The sequence below is a fragment of the Hydra vulgaris genome, chromosome 01, assembly GCF_038396675.1.
Source record: "Hydra vulgaris chromosome 01, alternate assembly HydraT2T_AEP".
In the NCBI taxonomy this organism is placed as follows: Eukaryota; Metazoa; Cnidaria; class Hydrozoa; order Anthoathecata; family Hydridae; genus Hydra; species Hydra vulgaris.
The window spans coordinates 40502212-40517116 of record NC_088920.1 but is presented as its reverse complement, the minus strand read 5'-3'; the positions used below and the strand labels follow the sequence as shown (position 1 = coordinate 40517116).

The 14905-nt window shown below is 30.3% G+C and overlaps 3 protein-coding genes across 3 annotated transcripts; 1 reads left to right on the top strand and 2 right to left on the bottom strand.

Annotated features, from left to right (window-relative positions):
• The first annotated feature begins 3763 nt into the window (after positions 1-3763).
• Positions 3764-9016, top strand: LOC136074405 (uncharacterized). Its single transcript, XM_065786719.1, has one exon. The coding sequence runs from the start codon at positions 3764-3766 to the stop codon at positions 9014-9016; it is 5253 nt and encodes a 1750-aa protein (XP_065642791.1).
• Positions 9017-9931: 915 nt separating this feature from the next.
• LOC136074404 (uncharacterized) lies at positions 9932-10336 on the bottom strand. Its single transcript, XM_065786718.1, has one exon. The coding sequence runs from the start codon at positions 10334-10336 to the stop codon at positions 9932-9934; it is 405 nt and encodes a 134-aa protein (XP_065642790.1).
• An 838-nt stretch (positions 10337-11174) lies between these two features.
• Positions 11175-12197, bottom strand: LOC136074403 (SCAN domain-containing protein 3-like). The gene is made up of 2 exons (XM_065786717.1): positions 11952-12197; positions 11175-11669 (listed from the first exon to the last, which is right to left on the bottom strand). The coding sequence occupies exons 1-2, from the start codon at positions 12195-12197 to the stop codon at positions 11175-11177; spliced, it is 741 nt and encodes a 246-aa protein (XP_065642789.1).
• Between the last annotated feature and the right edge of the window lie 2708 nt (positions 12198-14905).

Genomic DNA, 14905 nt, shown 5'->3' with positions numbered 1-14905 from the left:
AAAAACAAACGTTTAAGCCAATTAAGTTGTATTTTATCGGTTTTTTAAAAGTCGATAAATCTTATTAGTTTCCTCAATTAATTTAATGGTTTTACATAAAGTGTACTTAACTTTAATAATTTAACTTTAAATATTTGTGCGTACAACTTATTAGTTGACTTGAATAAAGATGTTGAATGTTTTCAACAAATCCTATTAAATACAACTAAATATGCAATAATTGAAACATAAAAGTTTATTACAAAATGATAAAATAATGAAATACTTTTTTGTGCATAATGGTTAAAGATGGGGTAACAAAATAGATAATAGCACTCTTGTGCTATAAGCACTTAATATATCATCAAGAAATAAGCACAATAATGGTCTTATCTAGTGATGCCATGAGATGGTCTTATCTAGTTAAGATAGGTAGAGTATTCAGTTTAGTATAAATTCTGTAAAAATTTGTATGCAAATAATAATTATAAAAATTAGTACATCAATGATACAAAACTATAGAGTAATTGCCTAACAAGACAACAATATATAGTTTTACTAAATATATATAGTTTTACTAAAGGCTCAGCCTAAAGTCCTAAAGTAAAACTTTGGTTTTTTATTATTCGAAACAACATATGTTTACAACATATGTTTAAATATTAAAGTACCAAAACTTATTGCAATTCTGTTTCAAAATTCAATAAGAGCGTACCAAAATAATAAAGTACCAAAATTTATTGCAAATCTAAAAGATAGCGTACCAAAATTGCAAATCAGTTACAAAATTAAGCAACCCAAAACTTATCGTAAATCAGGAACAGAATTTCACAAGCAATTTAGAATTAAATTTCGGTAGGTGCTTATTTGCAGAATTCTGCAACAAATTTCAATAAACACTGTTCTTTGATGGTCTCCACCGCCTCTCTGGTAGCAAAGCGTCTAACTTTTTTCTGTGCACAGCGATTTTATCCGCTTATGCTCGTGTTTTGGAGTTAAAGGGAGAAAAGAGGGTTGTAGCAATAATGAAAAAATATATTTTTAAATAAGTTGTCTGCAGTTGTGACTAACTGTAGTAAACTCTAATGGACTGTAGTGTAGAGGTCTGACTGTAGTGTGATTACACTGTAGTGTAGTAAACTGTAGGGGTTCCCGCGGCTTTTAAGAGGTGAATACTGTTAGAAAAAAAAATCTAGAGGTATAACATGATGATGATTGTTAGATAATCAAAAGATGATTGTTAGATAATGGCATCAATGTTCAAAGTCAAAGTTTATGTTTGAAATTCAACTTGTATATTTTTATGTATAAATATATACAAGTTGTTTTAAGGTAGGTTTCTTATGGACCACTTTTTGATTAAAGGAAACTTTTGATTCCATAATTTTTACTTTTGGATATTAGTAAATGCAATATCATAATATAATATATTTTATATTCTATATAGTCAATCAAAGAAAAATATAATCAATTTTTATATTCTATAAAGTCAAAGCGGACATAATAATCAGCCGTACAACTTCTCGTTATTTGTTGAGAGTTAAGAGAGGGTTGTAACCACAATTAAAGTTGCCTCCTTGACTGTAGTGACCTTCATGGTTTTGATTTTTTTTTTTAATTTTCGTTGAGGTGAATTATTATTACTTATTTATTACTCATTAAATAATACAGTATCGTCCACAAGTATTTTCGACGCGTCCATAATTATTTTCGTTGCAGTCCACAATTATTTTCATCGCGTCCCCACACAGAGAGGAAGGAATGTTAGCTTAATATGCGCCATTTCAGTTACGGGATGAATTGGTTTTAAAATAAAGGTTGGGGCCTTTAATACTGCTAGTATGAAAGAGTGGATCGAACAAGATTTAAGACCAGCTTTAAGTGATCGAAGATATGTTGTAATAATGGACAATCCGCGATTCCACCATTCATCAACTGTAGAATCGGCATTTCGAGAAAGCAATTGTACTATCCAGTTTTTACCACCTTACAGCCCTCAACTTAATCCTATCGAGGAGTTTTTTGATGTGATGAAAAATTTATTCAGAATGATACAACCACGACCTAATAATCCACAAGAAATGATTAACATTATTACTGAGATTTTAACAGGTTTTATTGAATACTCTTTTGAAAATTATTATTCTCACATGCGTGAAAGGGTGTTAAAAGGAATTCAGCGTAATGAGTTTATGTGATTAAATTATGCTTAAATTTTTTTTATTAATTTACTGTAAAACATTTAAATAAATAAAGTATTTTTATTACGAAAAAAATTGTGGACGCGACGAAAATAATTATGGACGCGACGAAAACAATTATGGATTGCAACAAAAATAATTATGGACGCAACGAAAATAATTGTGGACGATACTGTAATTTACTACATTATGCTAATAATGCACGGGGGAAACACAGAAAAGTTACAATGTCTTCATCTCCTCACTAAGCGTCACGCAGAGGAGTATTTGTATAACAAAATCGTTCAAAAGTCAAAAAATCAAGTTAGCATAAAAATGTTATTAAGGTTGTTATTTTCAAGTTAGATAATTGCTTTATTTAATTTATTATTAGATAATGCTACAGAAAAATCTCCTAGCTTTTTCTTTTAGTCCCATTTTTATTTAGAACGCGGCGTTGTTTTTGAATTATAATTAGAAAAAAAAAATCGAAAATTGTGACATTTGTTATCCAGCTATTGTAATCATTATGTTCAGTTTTGAAAAATTAAACTTCTAATTATGGTAGAGGAAGGTATTTTTTATTAAAATTACAATAAATTTTTGTTGTTATTGTGCATAATATAAAGCGCTTTTATGATGACCTTTTCGAGTTAACAGTCTATAGAAGTGTTTCCCAACCTTTTTAGTGCCTTGCCCCACCAAAACTCATAAAAACTTTAAATGTCCCCCATTGTTGCGTTAGTTTGCTAACGCAGCAGCCAGTTGGTTTCTTGTTTTTATATATATAAGAGAAAGCGCTCCTTTCTCGCTCTCTTGCTCTTGCTCTTGCTATTTTACTCTCTTGCGTTTATATTACAACGTGTGACTTGGCGTATTCACTTGGCGTGATACAAGGGTTTATTGTAAATAACGAGTCGTATCTTCAAGAAATATATTGTAAAGTAATCTTATCTACGTGATTTATTACTAGAGTCCCTTCTAAACTCTTTATGGAGCCCACGATTAAAAAGATAATCGAAGATTTAACTAGCTAAGTTGTTTTTATTTTTATCAATTCTTTTGATAGTTGATTTTTTTGAGATTTATGATAAGACTACTACAGATTATTATATATTAATTTAGGTGAAATTGATGCTGTTCTTCGTGGAGAATACGATTTACGTTTAAAGAATTACGTTTAAAGACCAAGTTACCAGCTAAGTGATTTTATTATTTGAGATTTAAATTTATGTTTAGTGATTTTAGACTATATTTAAGTTAACATATCGTATGTATAGGAAAATAAGATTAAATAATATTAAGGATAAATTAGACAAGATTTGCGATATCCTTTTGCGAAACTTCTTAAGATTAAATTCAGTTGTTCAAAATACTTTCTGCCATTTTGAATTTTATTTTATTGCTCTGTGTTTGTCGTTTACTGATAAATTTCTTTTAAACAAGTTATTGTACGCTATTAAAAATTTTAAAGTCCGTGAAAATTTAAACTTTGAAACGTTCTATTTAACTAAAACATTCTAAAATTAATTGCCTTTCTTTAGTGTGTAATAAATACTTTTAAGTTAGAAATTCTCCTTTAAATTTGACGTAAGATTTGTGAAATGTCTGTACTAACAACAAAAAGAAGAGTGCGAACTATGAATGTCAATTCTATTAAGAAAATATTCGATCAGGCAAACGATTTAATGGAAGACGTTAACCATAATGAAAATTTATCAGAACTTATTAATCTAAGAGAAACGGCGAATGATAGATTTGAGAGAATTAAGATTTTAGATGATGAAATTTCAATTTTAATTGATGACGCGGATGAGTTACAAATTAACGATGATTTAGCTATTGACTTTACATTAAGCTTTAAAAGAGAGAATTCAAAAATAAGCAATTTTTTAAATAAATTTTCTATTAAATCTAACGATGATGCGAGTTCTACAGTAACATTTAAAAGTAATAAAATGATTAAGCTTCCAACCTTGAAAATTGAAGCATTTGACGGCAATTGGGAAAATTGGCAACCCTTTTGGGAAAATTTCGACTGTGCGATAAATAAAAACGATGACCTAAGTAATATTCAAAAAATGACTTATTTAAGGAACTTGGTTCAAGGTCAAGCATATTCAGCTATTAATGGTCTGTCGCTTTCTAACGATAATTACATTACAGCTTTAGATATTCTAAAACAAAGATTTTCGAATAAACAATTGACAGTTTCTTTTTATATGAAAAAATTATTAAAGCTTGAACGCATTAACAATATCAAAAATATAAGTTCTTTGCGAAATCTTCTAGATACTGTGGAAATTCAGATACGTAGTCTAGAAAATATTGGTATTAATTCCTCGATGTATGGGTCTTTACTTGTACCAATAATACTTGAAAAGCTTCCAGAGGAGCTCAATTTAATTATTAGTCGTAAATTAGATGAAGATGGAACCTGGGAAATTAAAGATGTGTTCGATATTTTAAAATCTGAGTTAAGAGCGCGAGAACACATAAATTCTTCTAACGCAAATACTTTACCTTTCACTGCCAGTACGTTTCATTCGAGTGATAATTCAAATAGTAAATACGATAAGAAAGCTTATAATTATAAAAGAAATGATTCTTATTCACCTGTGTGTTTATTTTGCGATAATAACCACAAATCGCATCAGTGTAAATTAGTAACTAACATTACGGCTAGAAAAAAGATTCTAAGTGATAAAAAGTGTTGTTTTCGTTGTCTTAGTAATAAACATTATAGCAATAAGTGTTCATCAAAATTAAAATGTTTTAAATGCAATCGATTTCATCATGTATCTATTTGTGACAGTGACAATAGAGATAAACATAATAACAACAAAGACAGCGAGTTGACTTCAGTAGCGAGTACATCTTTTCTTTCTGCTTCTAAATCTGTTCTTCAACCTACTGAAACCGTATTGTTACAAACAGCAATAGCTACTGTTAAAAATCAAGATCATTCCAGATTTGCTACATGCCGAATTTTATTTGATAATTGTTCGCAACTAAGCTACGTAACTCCTGAGACTTGTGCCAAACTTAACCTAAAACGTATTAATAGTAAAGAAATTAACATTAAAACATTTGGGCACGGTAGCATTTCTGAAGTCTTAGATAGAGTGAGAGTTTCTATCAAAAGTATTTATGGTTATTTTATAAGTATTGAATGTTTCGTAAAGGATATATGTTCCCCTTTAAGTGGGCAGCATATTAATATAGCACGTAATAATTATAAACATCTTAAGGGTCTTAAATTAGCCGATCATAATAATTCTAAAGAAAATTTATCAGTTGACATTTTAATAGGAGCAAACTTTTATTGGAAGTTTATAGAAAATTCTATTATTAGGGGAGCTACTGGTCCCGTAGCGATTAAATCTAAATTAGGATATTTAATAAGTGGTCCCATGATAGTTAATAGGGATCAATTTGATTATTCAACTGTTTTAACTTCTCATGTTTTAAAGGTTGCGTCTGATTTCAATAGGGAACAAGTTTTAATTAAAAATGACTTTAATTTATTATGGGATGATTCCAAAATTAGTGAAAGTGATAAGATTGTTTATGAAAACTTTCAGAAAAATATTAAGTTTAATGGTTTAATGTATGAAGTTGAATTGCCTTTTAAAACAGATCATCCGGTGATAGGCGACAATTACCATTTATGCAAGTCTAGGTTTTTAGCATTAGAGAAAAAACTTGCAAGCGATAGAGATTTATTTGCATCTTACAATAATATTATTAAGGATCAATTATCTAAAGGCATTATTGAGAAAGTCTCTAATTTTGAATCAAATATTGGTGACGTTCACTATTTACCTCACCGCCCTGTAATACGTGAAGATAAACTAACTTCAAAAGTGCGTATAGTTTTCGATGCAAGTGCTTGCACATCTGGTCCTTCGTTAAATGAGTGTCTATTTTCAGGACCATCACTTACAACTTCATTATATAGTATACTTTTACGTTTTCGTGCAAAGCGGATCGCTATAATTGCCGATATTGAGAAAGCTTTTTTAAACATCGCATTAGCTGAAAAGCATCGTGACTTTGTAAGATTTCTATGGTACAAAGACTTATTTGATTTAGACAATGATAATTTAAAAAGTGCTGATTTAAGTGTTTATCGATTGTGTCGAGTTTTGTTTGGCGTGACTTCTTCTCCTTTCTTATTATCTGCGACCTTAATTAATCACGCTAAACATTATGCTGCGAACGATTTTGAATTTAGCAAGAAATTAATTCAATCGTTACATGTAGATGATTTTAATGCAAGTTTCGATTCTGTTGCCGAAGGACTTTTATTTTATAATAATGCGAAATCGTGTTTAAGAGAAGGAAATTTTTACCTTAGGAAATTCGAGTCAAATTCAATGGAGCTTAATAGTTTAATCAAAGAGGACAATCCAACCTCAAGTGACATAACAAAAGTTCTTGGTTTAAAATGGGATAAAATTGAAGATAACTTTATTTTTTCCTTTCAGGATTTATTATATTTAGTGCACAATAAACCTTCTAAAAGAAGTATTCTTAGATTCATTGCAAGTTTTTATGATCCTTTGGGATTAGTGAATCCCATTATTGTAAGATGTAAGATATTATTTCAGTCGATTTGTAAGATAAAGTTAGGTTGGAATTCACTTATAGGAGATGATATATTGATTGAATGGAATGATATTGTTAATGATTTAGGTTCAGTACCTTTTATCTGTGTTCCAAGATGGTATAGTAAGTGTGTAGACAAGATCCAAAACATTAAATTTGAATTATATGGTTTTTGCGATGCGAGCCTAAAAGCGTATGGGTGTTGTATTTATTTAAGGAGTAGCGCTGAGGGAGTTGCGAATTCTTGTCTAGTTACTTCTAAATCTAGAGTTTCTCCTTTGCTTAAAAATACTATTCCTAAGTTAGAATTAAGGGCAATGTTATTATTAGCTAATTTGTTTATAGTTGTATATAAAGAATTATCTTGTGTTTTAAATATTTCTTGCATCAAGTTATTTTCTGATTCTATTATTTGTCTTAATTGGGTAAACAATGTAAATAAAAAATATGAAGCATTTGTTCAGAAACGCTTAGAAAAAATTCGTTCTTTGTATGATATTAATTTTTGGAGTTATATTGAAAGTGAAAGAAATCCTGCGGATATTATATCTCGCGGATGTAGATTTAGTACTTTTCAAAAAAACGACCTTTGGTTTAAAGGTCCAAGTTTTCTATTCAATGATTTTATTTCATGGCCTTCATTTGATTTAAGCAAGCAAGGAGATTCTCTGTCTGAAGTCGCAACTTTAATTACTTCAGAACATTCTATAGTTAATTTAGATTTTATGAATATCAAGAATTTTAAAACATACGATCGTCTTCTTAAGGTTACAGCTTTAGTTTTACGTTTTGTTCGCATTATTAAAAAAGAATTCAATAATGATTTTTATACAATAACTACTTTAGAACTAAATAATGCGGAATTGTTGTGGATTAAATTTATTCAGAAAAGCATTTTTAATAGTGAGTCTTACAACCAACTTAAAAGAGATTTAGGATTTTTTACTGATAATGAATTAATTCGTTGTAAAGGTCGTCTTAGTAACGCACCGATTCCCTTTGATTCTAAGTTTCCTATATACTTACCTATTAAGAGTTACTTTTCAAATTTAATTATATTACATTATCATTATATTACTAAACATGGTGGTGTTAAAGAAACATTAAATGAATTGAGAACTAAGTTTTGGTTGTCAAAATCTCGTAGTCTAATTAAGACTATAATTAGAAATTGTCACGTTTGCAGAAGATTTGACAGTAAACCCTATAAATATCCGAATTCTCCGCCTCTACCCTTATCGAGAGTTAGTGATAATTATGCGTTTAAGTACGTTGGAGTAGATCTTTGCGGTCCAATTATGATTAAAAACATTTATGAATCTAATATGATGTACAAAGCGTGGATATTTGTCGCTACATGTTGTAGTACACGTTTTCTTTATTTAGATTTGGTGCCCGATTGTTCAGCGGAAGCTTGCATTCGTGGTCTTCGGCGCTTTATTAGTCGCTTTGGCGCACCCTTACAATTCATAAGTGATAATGGTTCTAACTTCTCTGCGGAAGAAACTCAAAGCTTCACGAGTTTACGACGTATACGATGGTGTTTTAACGTTCCAGCAGCTCCTTGGTGGGGAGGGGTATTCGAAAGAATGATCCGAACCACCAAAAGAGTGATTAAAAAAGTGCTTGGAACATCAAGAGTAACTTACGAAGAAATGACTACAATTCTGGCTGAAATTGTTGTTACTATCAATAACCGGCCGATTACATTTCTTTACGATGTGCCTGGTGACGAACCACTAACCCCAAATCATCTCGTGTTTGGGAGGAAATTACCTTTAGAATCTGCGAATCTTAATAACCTTTTACCTACAGACCAATTCGATGATAAGCAAAAATATTTACACCAAAAAGCAATTTTGGATTTTTATTGGCATATCTGGAAAGGAGAATATTTAACAAGTTTACGAGAATTGCATAAAAGCGTGACACATCGAAGTTGGGGATTTCAAATGAAAGTCGGCGATGTTGTGATAATCGACGATCCAAAGGTTCCACGTTCAGTGTGGAAAATGGGCGTTATACAAAGGTTGCGATATTCAAATGATGGTCAAGTACGTGCTGCCGAAATACGTGTCATCTCTGGCGATAGATCTGTTATTATTAAAAGAACAGCAAATAAACTTTATCTGTTAGAAAGACATTACGATATTAAAGAGCAATCAACTCAAGTAACATTTGTGAGTGAAAAGAACATTGAAATTTTAAAAAACAACTTAAAAGTGCCGGCCGCAGTGTTGCGTTAGTTTGCTAACGCAGTAGCCAGTTGGTTTCTTGTTTTTATATATATAAGAGAAAGCGCTCCTTTCTCGCTCTCTTGCTCTTGCTCTTGCTATTTTACTCTCTTGCGTTTATATTACAACGTGTGACTTGGCGTATTCACTTGGCGTGATACAAGGGTTTATTGTAAATAACGAGTCGTATCTTCAAGAAATATATTGTAAAGTAATCTTATCTACGTGATTTATTACTAGAGTCCCTTCTAAACTCTTTACCCATGTTACATATGAATAATTTTTAATATTATAAATTTTTCATAAGTAGCATAAATGATATACTGCAGGAAGTATTCACAGAAAGTTATTTAGTAAACAAAAAAATTCAAGTAAGCAAAATATAGGGTCATTTCGGATAAAGCGAGCCAATAAAACTAAAATCAGTGTGTATTAATAACTATGTGAGATATCTTAATACTTCTTGTACTAGAAAACTCCATAACAGAAACTATGATATAATGTAAAGTGAGCCACACTAATACAAAGTGAGCCAAGTAAACTATATATGATACATAGGAAAGGCTCGCTTTATATTAACAAATTTATAAAGTGAGCCACCATTATTGGTAAAGCGAGCCAATAGCTTATATGATTATTCTAAAGTGAGCCATTTAGCTTTTAATTCAGACAAAAATTTACAAAATTGGAAGTATTATTACAAATAATATTTACTATATTAGTAAATATTACTTTATTACCTACGATATAGTAAACTGGTATTAAAGTTTGCAAACATTAACCTCAAATGCATACAATGCAAAAAATTTAAAGAACGAAAGCAATATAAAAATGTCAGCGACTAGTCTAATAAAAATAATACTGCTAAAGCTGCAGATAAATGATGCAGTACAAAATGCAAAATATCAAGTCTTAACTAGAGTTAATTTACTTAGTTGTTGTTTGAACACAATCAGTACATAGTTGTCCACGCACGGTTATTTCGATACAGCTCTCATGTAACCAATCACGGCACGCGTCACACTCAATCCATTCATCATCAATGAGAGGATCAGTTGCTTCACCATATGCAAACCCACAATATTTGCAAATGTCCTCTTCTTTTTGTTTCTTTTCTTTTTTGGATTCTTTCTTTTTCTTTATAACCTTCTGTTTAACAGTTTTCTTCTGTTTCTTTTCTTTGCTGGTCTCTTTCTCTTTAGCTGCTTTTTTTGTTATTGGTTTGGTTCTTTCTTGAATAAATGCTACATTATCTTCTGATGTCAATTCATAAGATGGTGGTTTCTTATGTGGCCGACTGCTTTGTGGTCGATCTCTGTGTGGCACTGGCATCAAGTTTTCGAAAGACACATCGAGGTCTGCTTGTTCAATTGACACAATTGCATTTTCATCAGTGGTAGGTAAACAAGTACTACCAGCAATATCAGTATTGACATGTTGGTCATGCTACTTATCTAGGCGAGTATTAGAATTAGATGCATTAATATTATCTTTATTAGCTGCTCGGACAATTTTTGTTTTCCTTGAGATTTGCCGTGATCGGTTGATAACGTACCATTCTGTAAAAATATCATTAAAAATTCCAATAAATTAACAATTCCTGTGGGTCAAAAAGCAAAAAAATTTATAATATTTTTGGAAAAGTGAGCCAATGACTCGGTTTACCTGAATGCCCTTGGCTCGGTTTATCTAACAGTTATGCAAAACCGAGCCAGGTTGAGAATTCGATTAAAAAACTTTATCATCGCTCAAATACATATCAACACTGTATTTTTTGAAATAGTTTCTCATATTACTAATATTACAATCATATTTACTATAAATAGTGTCAAATATGAAATACTCACTTTTCTTTATTGAAGCTAAACAAAATATAAGGTCTTAAAGCGAAAAAACGTTTTGTTACTACTCGAATGATTATAATTATACCACCGCGAAAATAATTGCTTAGCAACTGTTTTTAAAATATTTATTAGACTTTAAAATGAATAACTAATATTAAATAAATTGTTATAAATCGAAAGTATAATTTGATATCGTAAAATTGCAATATTTAGGCGACCGGCTCGCTTTATCCGATGGCTCGCTTTATCCGAAATGACCCTATTGAACAATTTATGAGTAAATAAAATAAAATACATCAGGTATTCAAGTCTAAAATAAATAAAATTTAGTGAGATCCTTGTGCTTGATGCTGATTACAAAGAGATTTTATATCGGGTTCCAATTTTGTTAGCTTCATTCTTAAATCTCCCCGTTGTGTTGTATCCAAAGGATTTCTTTTTTTAAGTAACAAATCAGTTATGGCACTAAATCCGCATTCAGCTAAATATGAAGAAGGAAACGGTAATAATAGTTTTCTTGCACATTCTGTTGTGCTTGGATATTTAATTTTGGTCTCTTCAAAAAACCATGCCATCGATTCTTTTATATTAAATAAAGTTTTAACTGACTCGTCATTCTGCGTTTCTGCTAATTCTTCTTGGTACAGCATATTTGAAATACGAGATAAATTAACTAACAATGGCTGCATCAACCAAGTTGGAAAATCAACTTCTTTTAAATCGGAAAATCTTCCTTTTAAATCAGCTGATAAGTTTCTTAGATGCTCGACAATATTGAGTATAGCGGTATCAGTTACTTCACATTTTTGAAGCCAATCTAACTTTTCAAATTGTTTTTGGTAAACGCCTTATTCAAATAGTTCGGTAGACGTAATAAAACCAAATATCTTTGCTTTTGCATCGACAAGAGTTTTGTTTGTTCCTTGAAGTTCTTTATTCAATATATTTAGTTTTTCAAAAATATCGGTTAAATAACTCAAATATGCCTTAGAATCAATCGTTAACAGATATTGCATTTCAGTTTTGTCGCTTAAAAAATCACTAAGAGTATCAAATAGTTCCATAAATCTTTTTAAACAGTTCTATTTCGAAAGCCATCTTACTTTAGTGTGAAGTAAAAGTCTCACATGGGCTTCGTTGTTTTCTTCACAAAATAGTTTAAAAATGTGCTCTTGTTTTGCACTTGCTTTAATAGAATTAATGCATTTTACAACCAAGTTCATTATTTTATTTAGAACAGGAGAAAAATTTTTAGCTACCAAGTTTTCCATGTGAATAACACAGTGCACAAGAAGTATATCTAAATTTTCATCTTTCATAAGTTTTAAGCAACCATGTTTTTTGCCCATCATATTAGGAGCACCATCAGCAGCACAGGACGTTATATTTTTATCGGTATTTTATTCATATCAAAGTAACTTTTTAGAGGACTATATATATCTTTAGCGGTAGTGCTGCTTTTTAATGATTTGCAAAATAACAATTCTTCAGCAAAATCATTATTATCAATGTATCTGACATATGTAAGTTATACTGCATCGCTGACTCTCAATATTGATTCGTCCATTTGCACCGAAAAAAGTCTTGTTTTTAATTTTTTGATAAGTTGTATTTCAACATCTTTCCTCAATTCGTCAATTCTTCTACTGACAGTATTGTTACATAGTGGCATGGTTTTCACGTCTTGTTCATCTTTTCCAAAGATGACCAAGACGTGAAAACCATGTTGCTCTTTTTTCATAATTTTTCTTTAAAATTTGAAAATAGTTCAAATTTGAATTAATTTGATCTCTATGTTTTGCCTTCAAACGTGTTTCAAGACTGATCTGGTTTCATTGCTTTATTGCTCAAGCATTGTTGGCATAATAGACAAAAATGTAACTGTGCATCATGGACAGCAGGTATGAAACCAAATTTTAAATACTCTTCCGAGTACTGCCGATTTTTTTTTTTGCTTGCATCATGGGCTAAAAAATGAATTTTAAAATCAATTAGGAAATTAAAAATATATGTATATTAATGTTTCGCATTCTTATTTATTATTGAAAGAGAATTCACGTTGGTTTTTGTATTATATTTATTTCTATATTTGAATATTAAATTATAAACAACTAGTTATATATAAACTATGTGTAGTCTTCTCAACTTGTTATTCCAACTGTTATGTTTAGCGCTATGGCTTTTAAGTGAGAATTCCTCGTGTGGAATTAGTCTCTCAAGGAATACTTTCGCAATAAGTTTTCGTTCAATTCTCCAAAGGGAATTGCTTATTCCGCAATCGCTAATCGTTATTCTAAACTAACGTTTGAAATGATTGTCCAGAGGGAATTGTTTCCGTAACAATCATTACATATTTTTTTATTTTTCTATGAGATATCTAAATTCTAAATAATTAATTAAATATATTTACAATTATATTTACTTACCAATTATATTTAAATATCACTTATATTTATTTATAAAATGTATTAAAAATTTGAAAACAGCGATAAATTCGAACAACTGCTTTTATTTCTAGTAAGCACAGCACTGCTTTTATTTCAAATTAACGGTAATGCACATTGACAGAACGATACAAGCAACTGATAATTCTAGTTTTCCGAATCAAATCCTAGTTTTCCGAATCCTAGTTTGCCGAAGCAAATTATAGTTTTCCTAATGCATTCCAGTGGAAAAATTTTGCATGATGCACTTCATAATGGACGTTTTCTGGAGATTCGACTATTTGGTTAAATTTAGACTAAAAAAGTCCTTTTTTTTCCAAACAATCAAATTGCCCCCTGAAAATTTCCTTCGCCCCACGTTGGGATACACTGGTCTATAGTATAACTACAGACTGTTAACAACCTAATTCTTTTGTTATTCTCCAATGTCCGCCACTTTTTATTTTAACTCTTCAAAAATAGTGAGTAAACCATAACGCTATATTCAAACATTATTTATTGTTTTATTATTTACCTTGTAGATTTGTCTAAAGACAACAAGTTTTTATAATCGAAAAATGTTATACGAAATAATGAAAGTTTATAAAGGTAAAAAATTTAATGAAAAGTTTTCATTGTTGGAAGAACAACTTATAATAGTTATGAAATATCCAAGAAATCAAAAAGTAACAAATAACGAGAAAATAACAAGATAACTACAAGAACAAGATAAAAAGATAAGAAAATAACAAATAACAATTCAAAATAATAAGAACTTTAAATTCTTTAAAAGCGATTTCAAGAAAAGATGGATAGCTGCAAGTTATAAACGCGAAAGTTTTATAAAAAACAATAAACAATGGCTAAAATCAAACATTAAACTGCCTTTTTGGTCAATAAACGTTTGACAGAAACCTGGACGCCCATCAAAATCATTTATAGAGCTTAGTAATTGCAGAAAGTGTCAAAAAACTATGAATTTGCACGAGCAGGTATCTGTTGATTAGTTGACGTTTGCAGCCAGATGGAGCCAGCGTTTTCAAGAAATACTGATGTTATTAAGTTTCTTAAAGAAATTAATGTCACGCTCTGGCGAGCAAAGTAATACCGAAAAGTATTTAAATCTGCTTTAAAAAAATTAACTGTTAATAAACAAACATCTTAAGAGGCACTGGCACGTAAAAATCTAAATAAGAAATCTCAAGGAAACAGAGTTGCCCAATGAAATCGGAAAAATAAACCATAACTTATTTTTTACAATAGAAGATGGTAAAGTGTGCAACGCTGCAACAGATACTATAACTATTATTAGGTGCTACATTTGTGGAGAAACATCAAAAGATGTTGATAAATTTGTTAAAAAAGAACAAATTAAAACGAAGCCATCTGATTTGGACTCTCTTTCTCAAAAATGCGCTTCTTCGAATTGTTTGGGAAAGGGTTTGGGAATACCAATGATGGCAATACGTCAAGAAAATTTTTTTCACCCAGAATTATCTTCACAAATAACTGGTGTTAACTTTATTTGATCACTAGATTTGAAAAAACGTTTACACTTTATTCTTGAAGTCATTTCCAGTGTATATAAAATTGATACTGTTAAATTTGATGCTTTTGCTCATGAAACTGCTAAA

Excerpts from the sequence above, each read along its gene's own strand:
- LOC136074405 (XM_065786719.1), top strand. The coding sequence starts at position 3,764 with ATGTCTGTACTAACAACAAAAAGAAGAGTGCGAACTATGAATGTCAAT.
- LOC136074404 (XM_065786718.1), bottom strand. The coding sequence starts at position 10,336 with ATGCCAGTGCCACACAGAGATCGACCACAAAGCAGTCGGCCACATAAG.
- LOC136074403 (XM_065786717.1), bottom strand. The coding sequence starts at position 12,197 with ATGGGCAAAAAACATGGTTGCTTAAAACTTATGAAAGATGAAAATTTA. Across the intron at positions 11,670-11,951 it reads GACTTTTACTTCACACTAAA|TTAGATTGGCTTCAAAAATG; the intron begins GTAAGATGGCTT and ends CAATTTGAAAAG.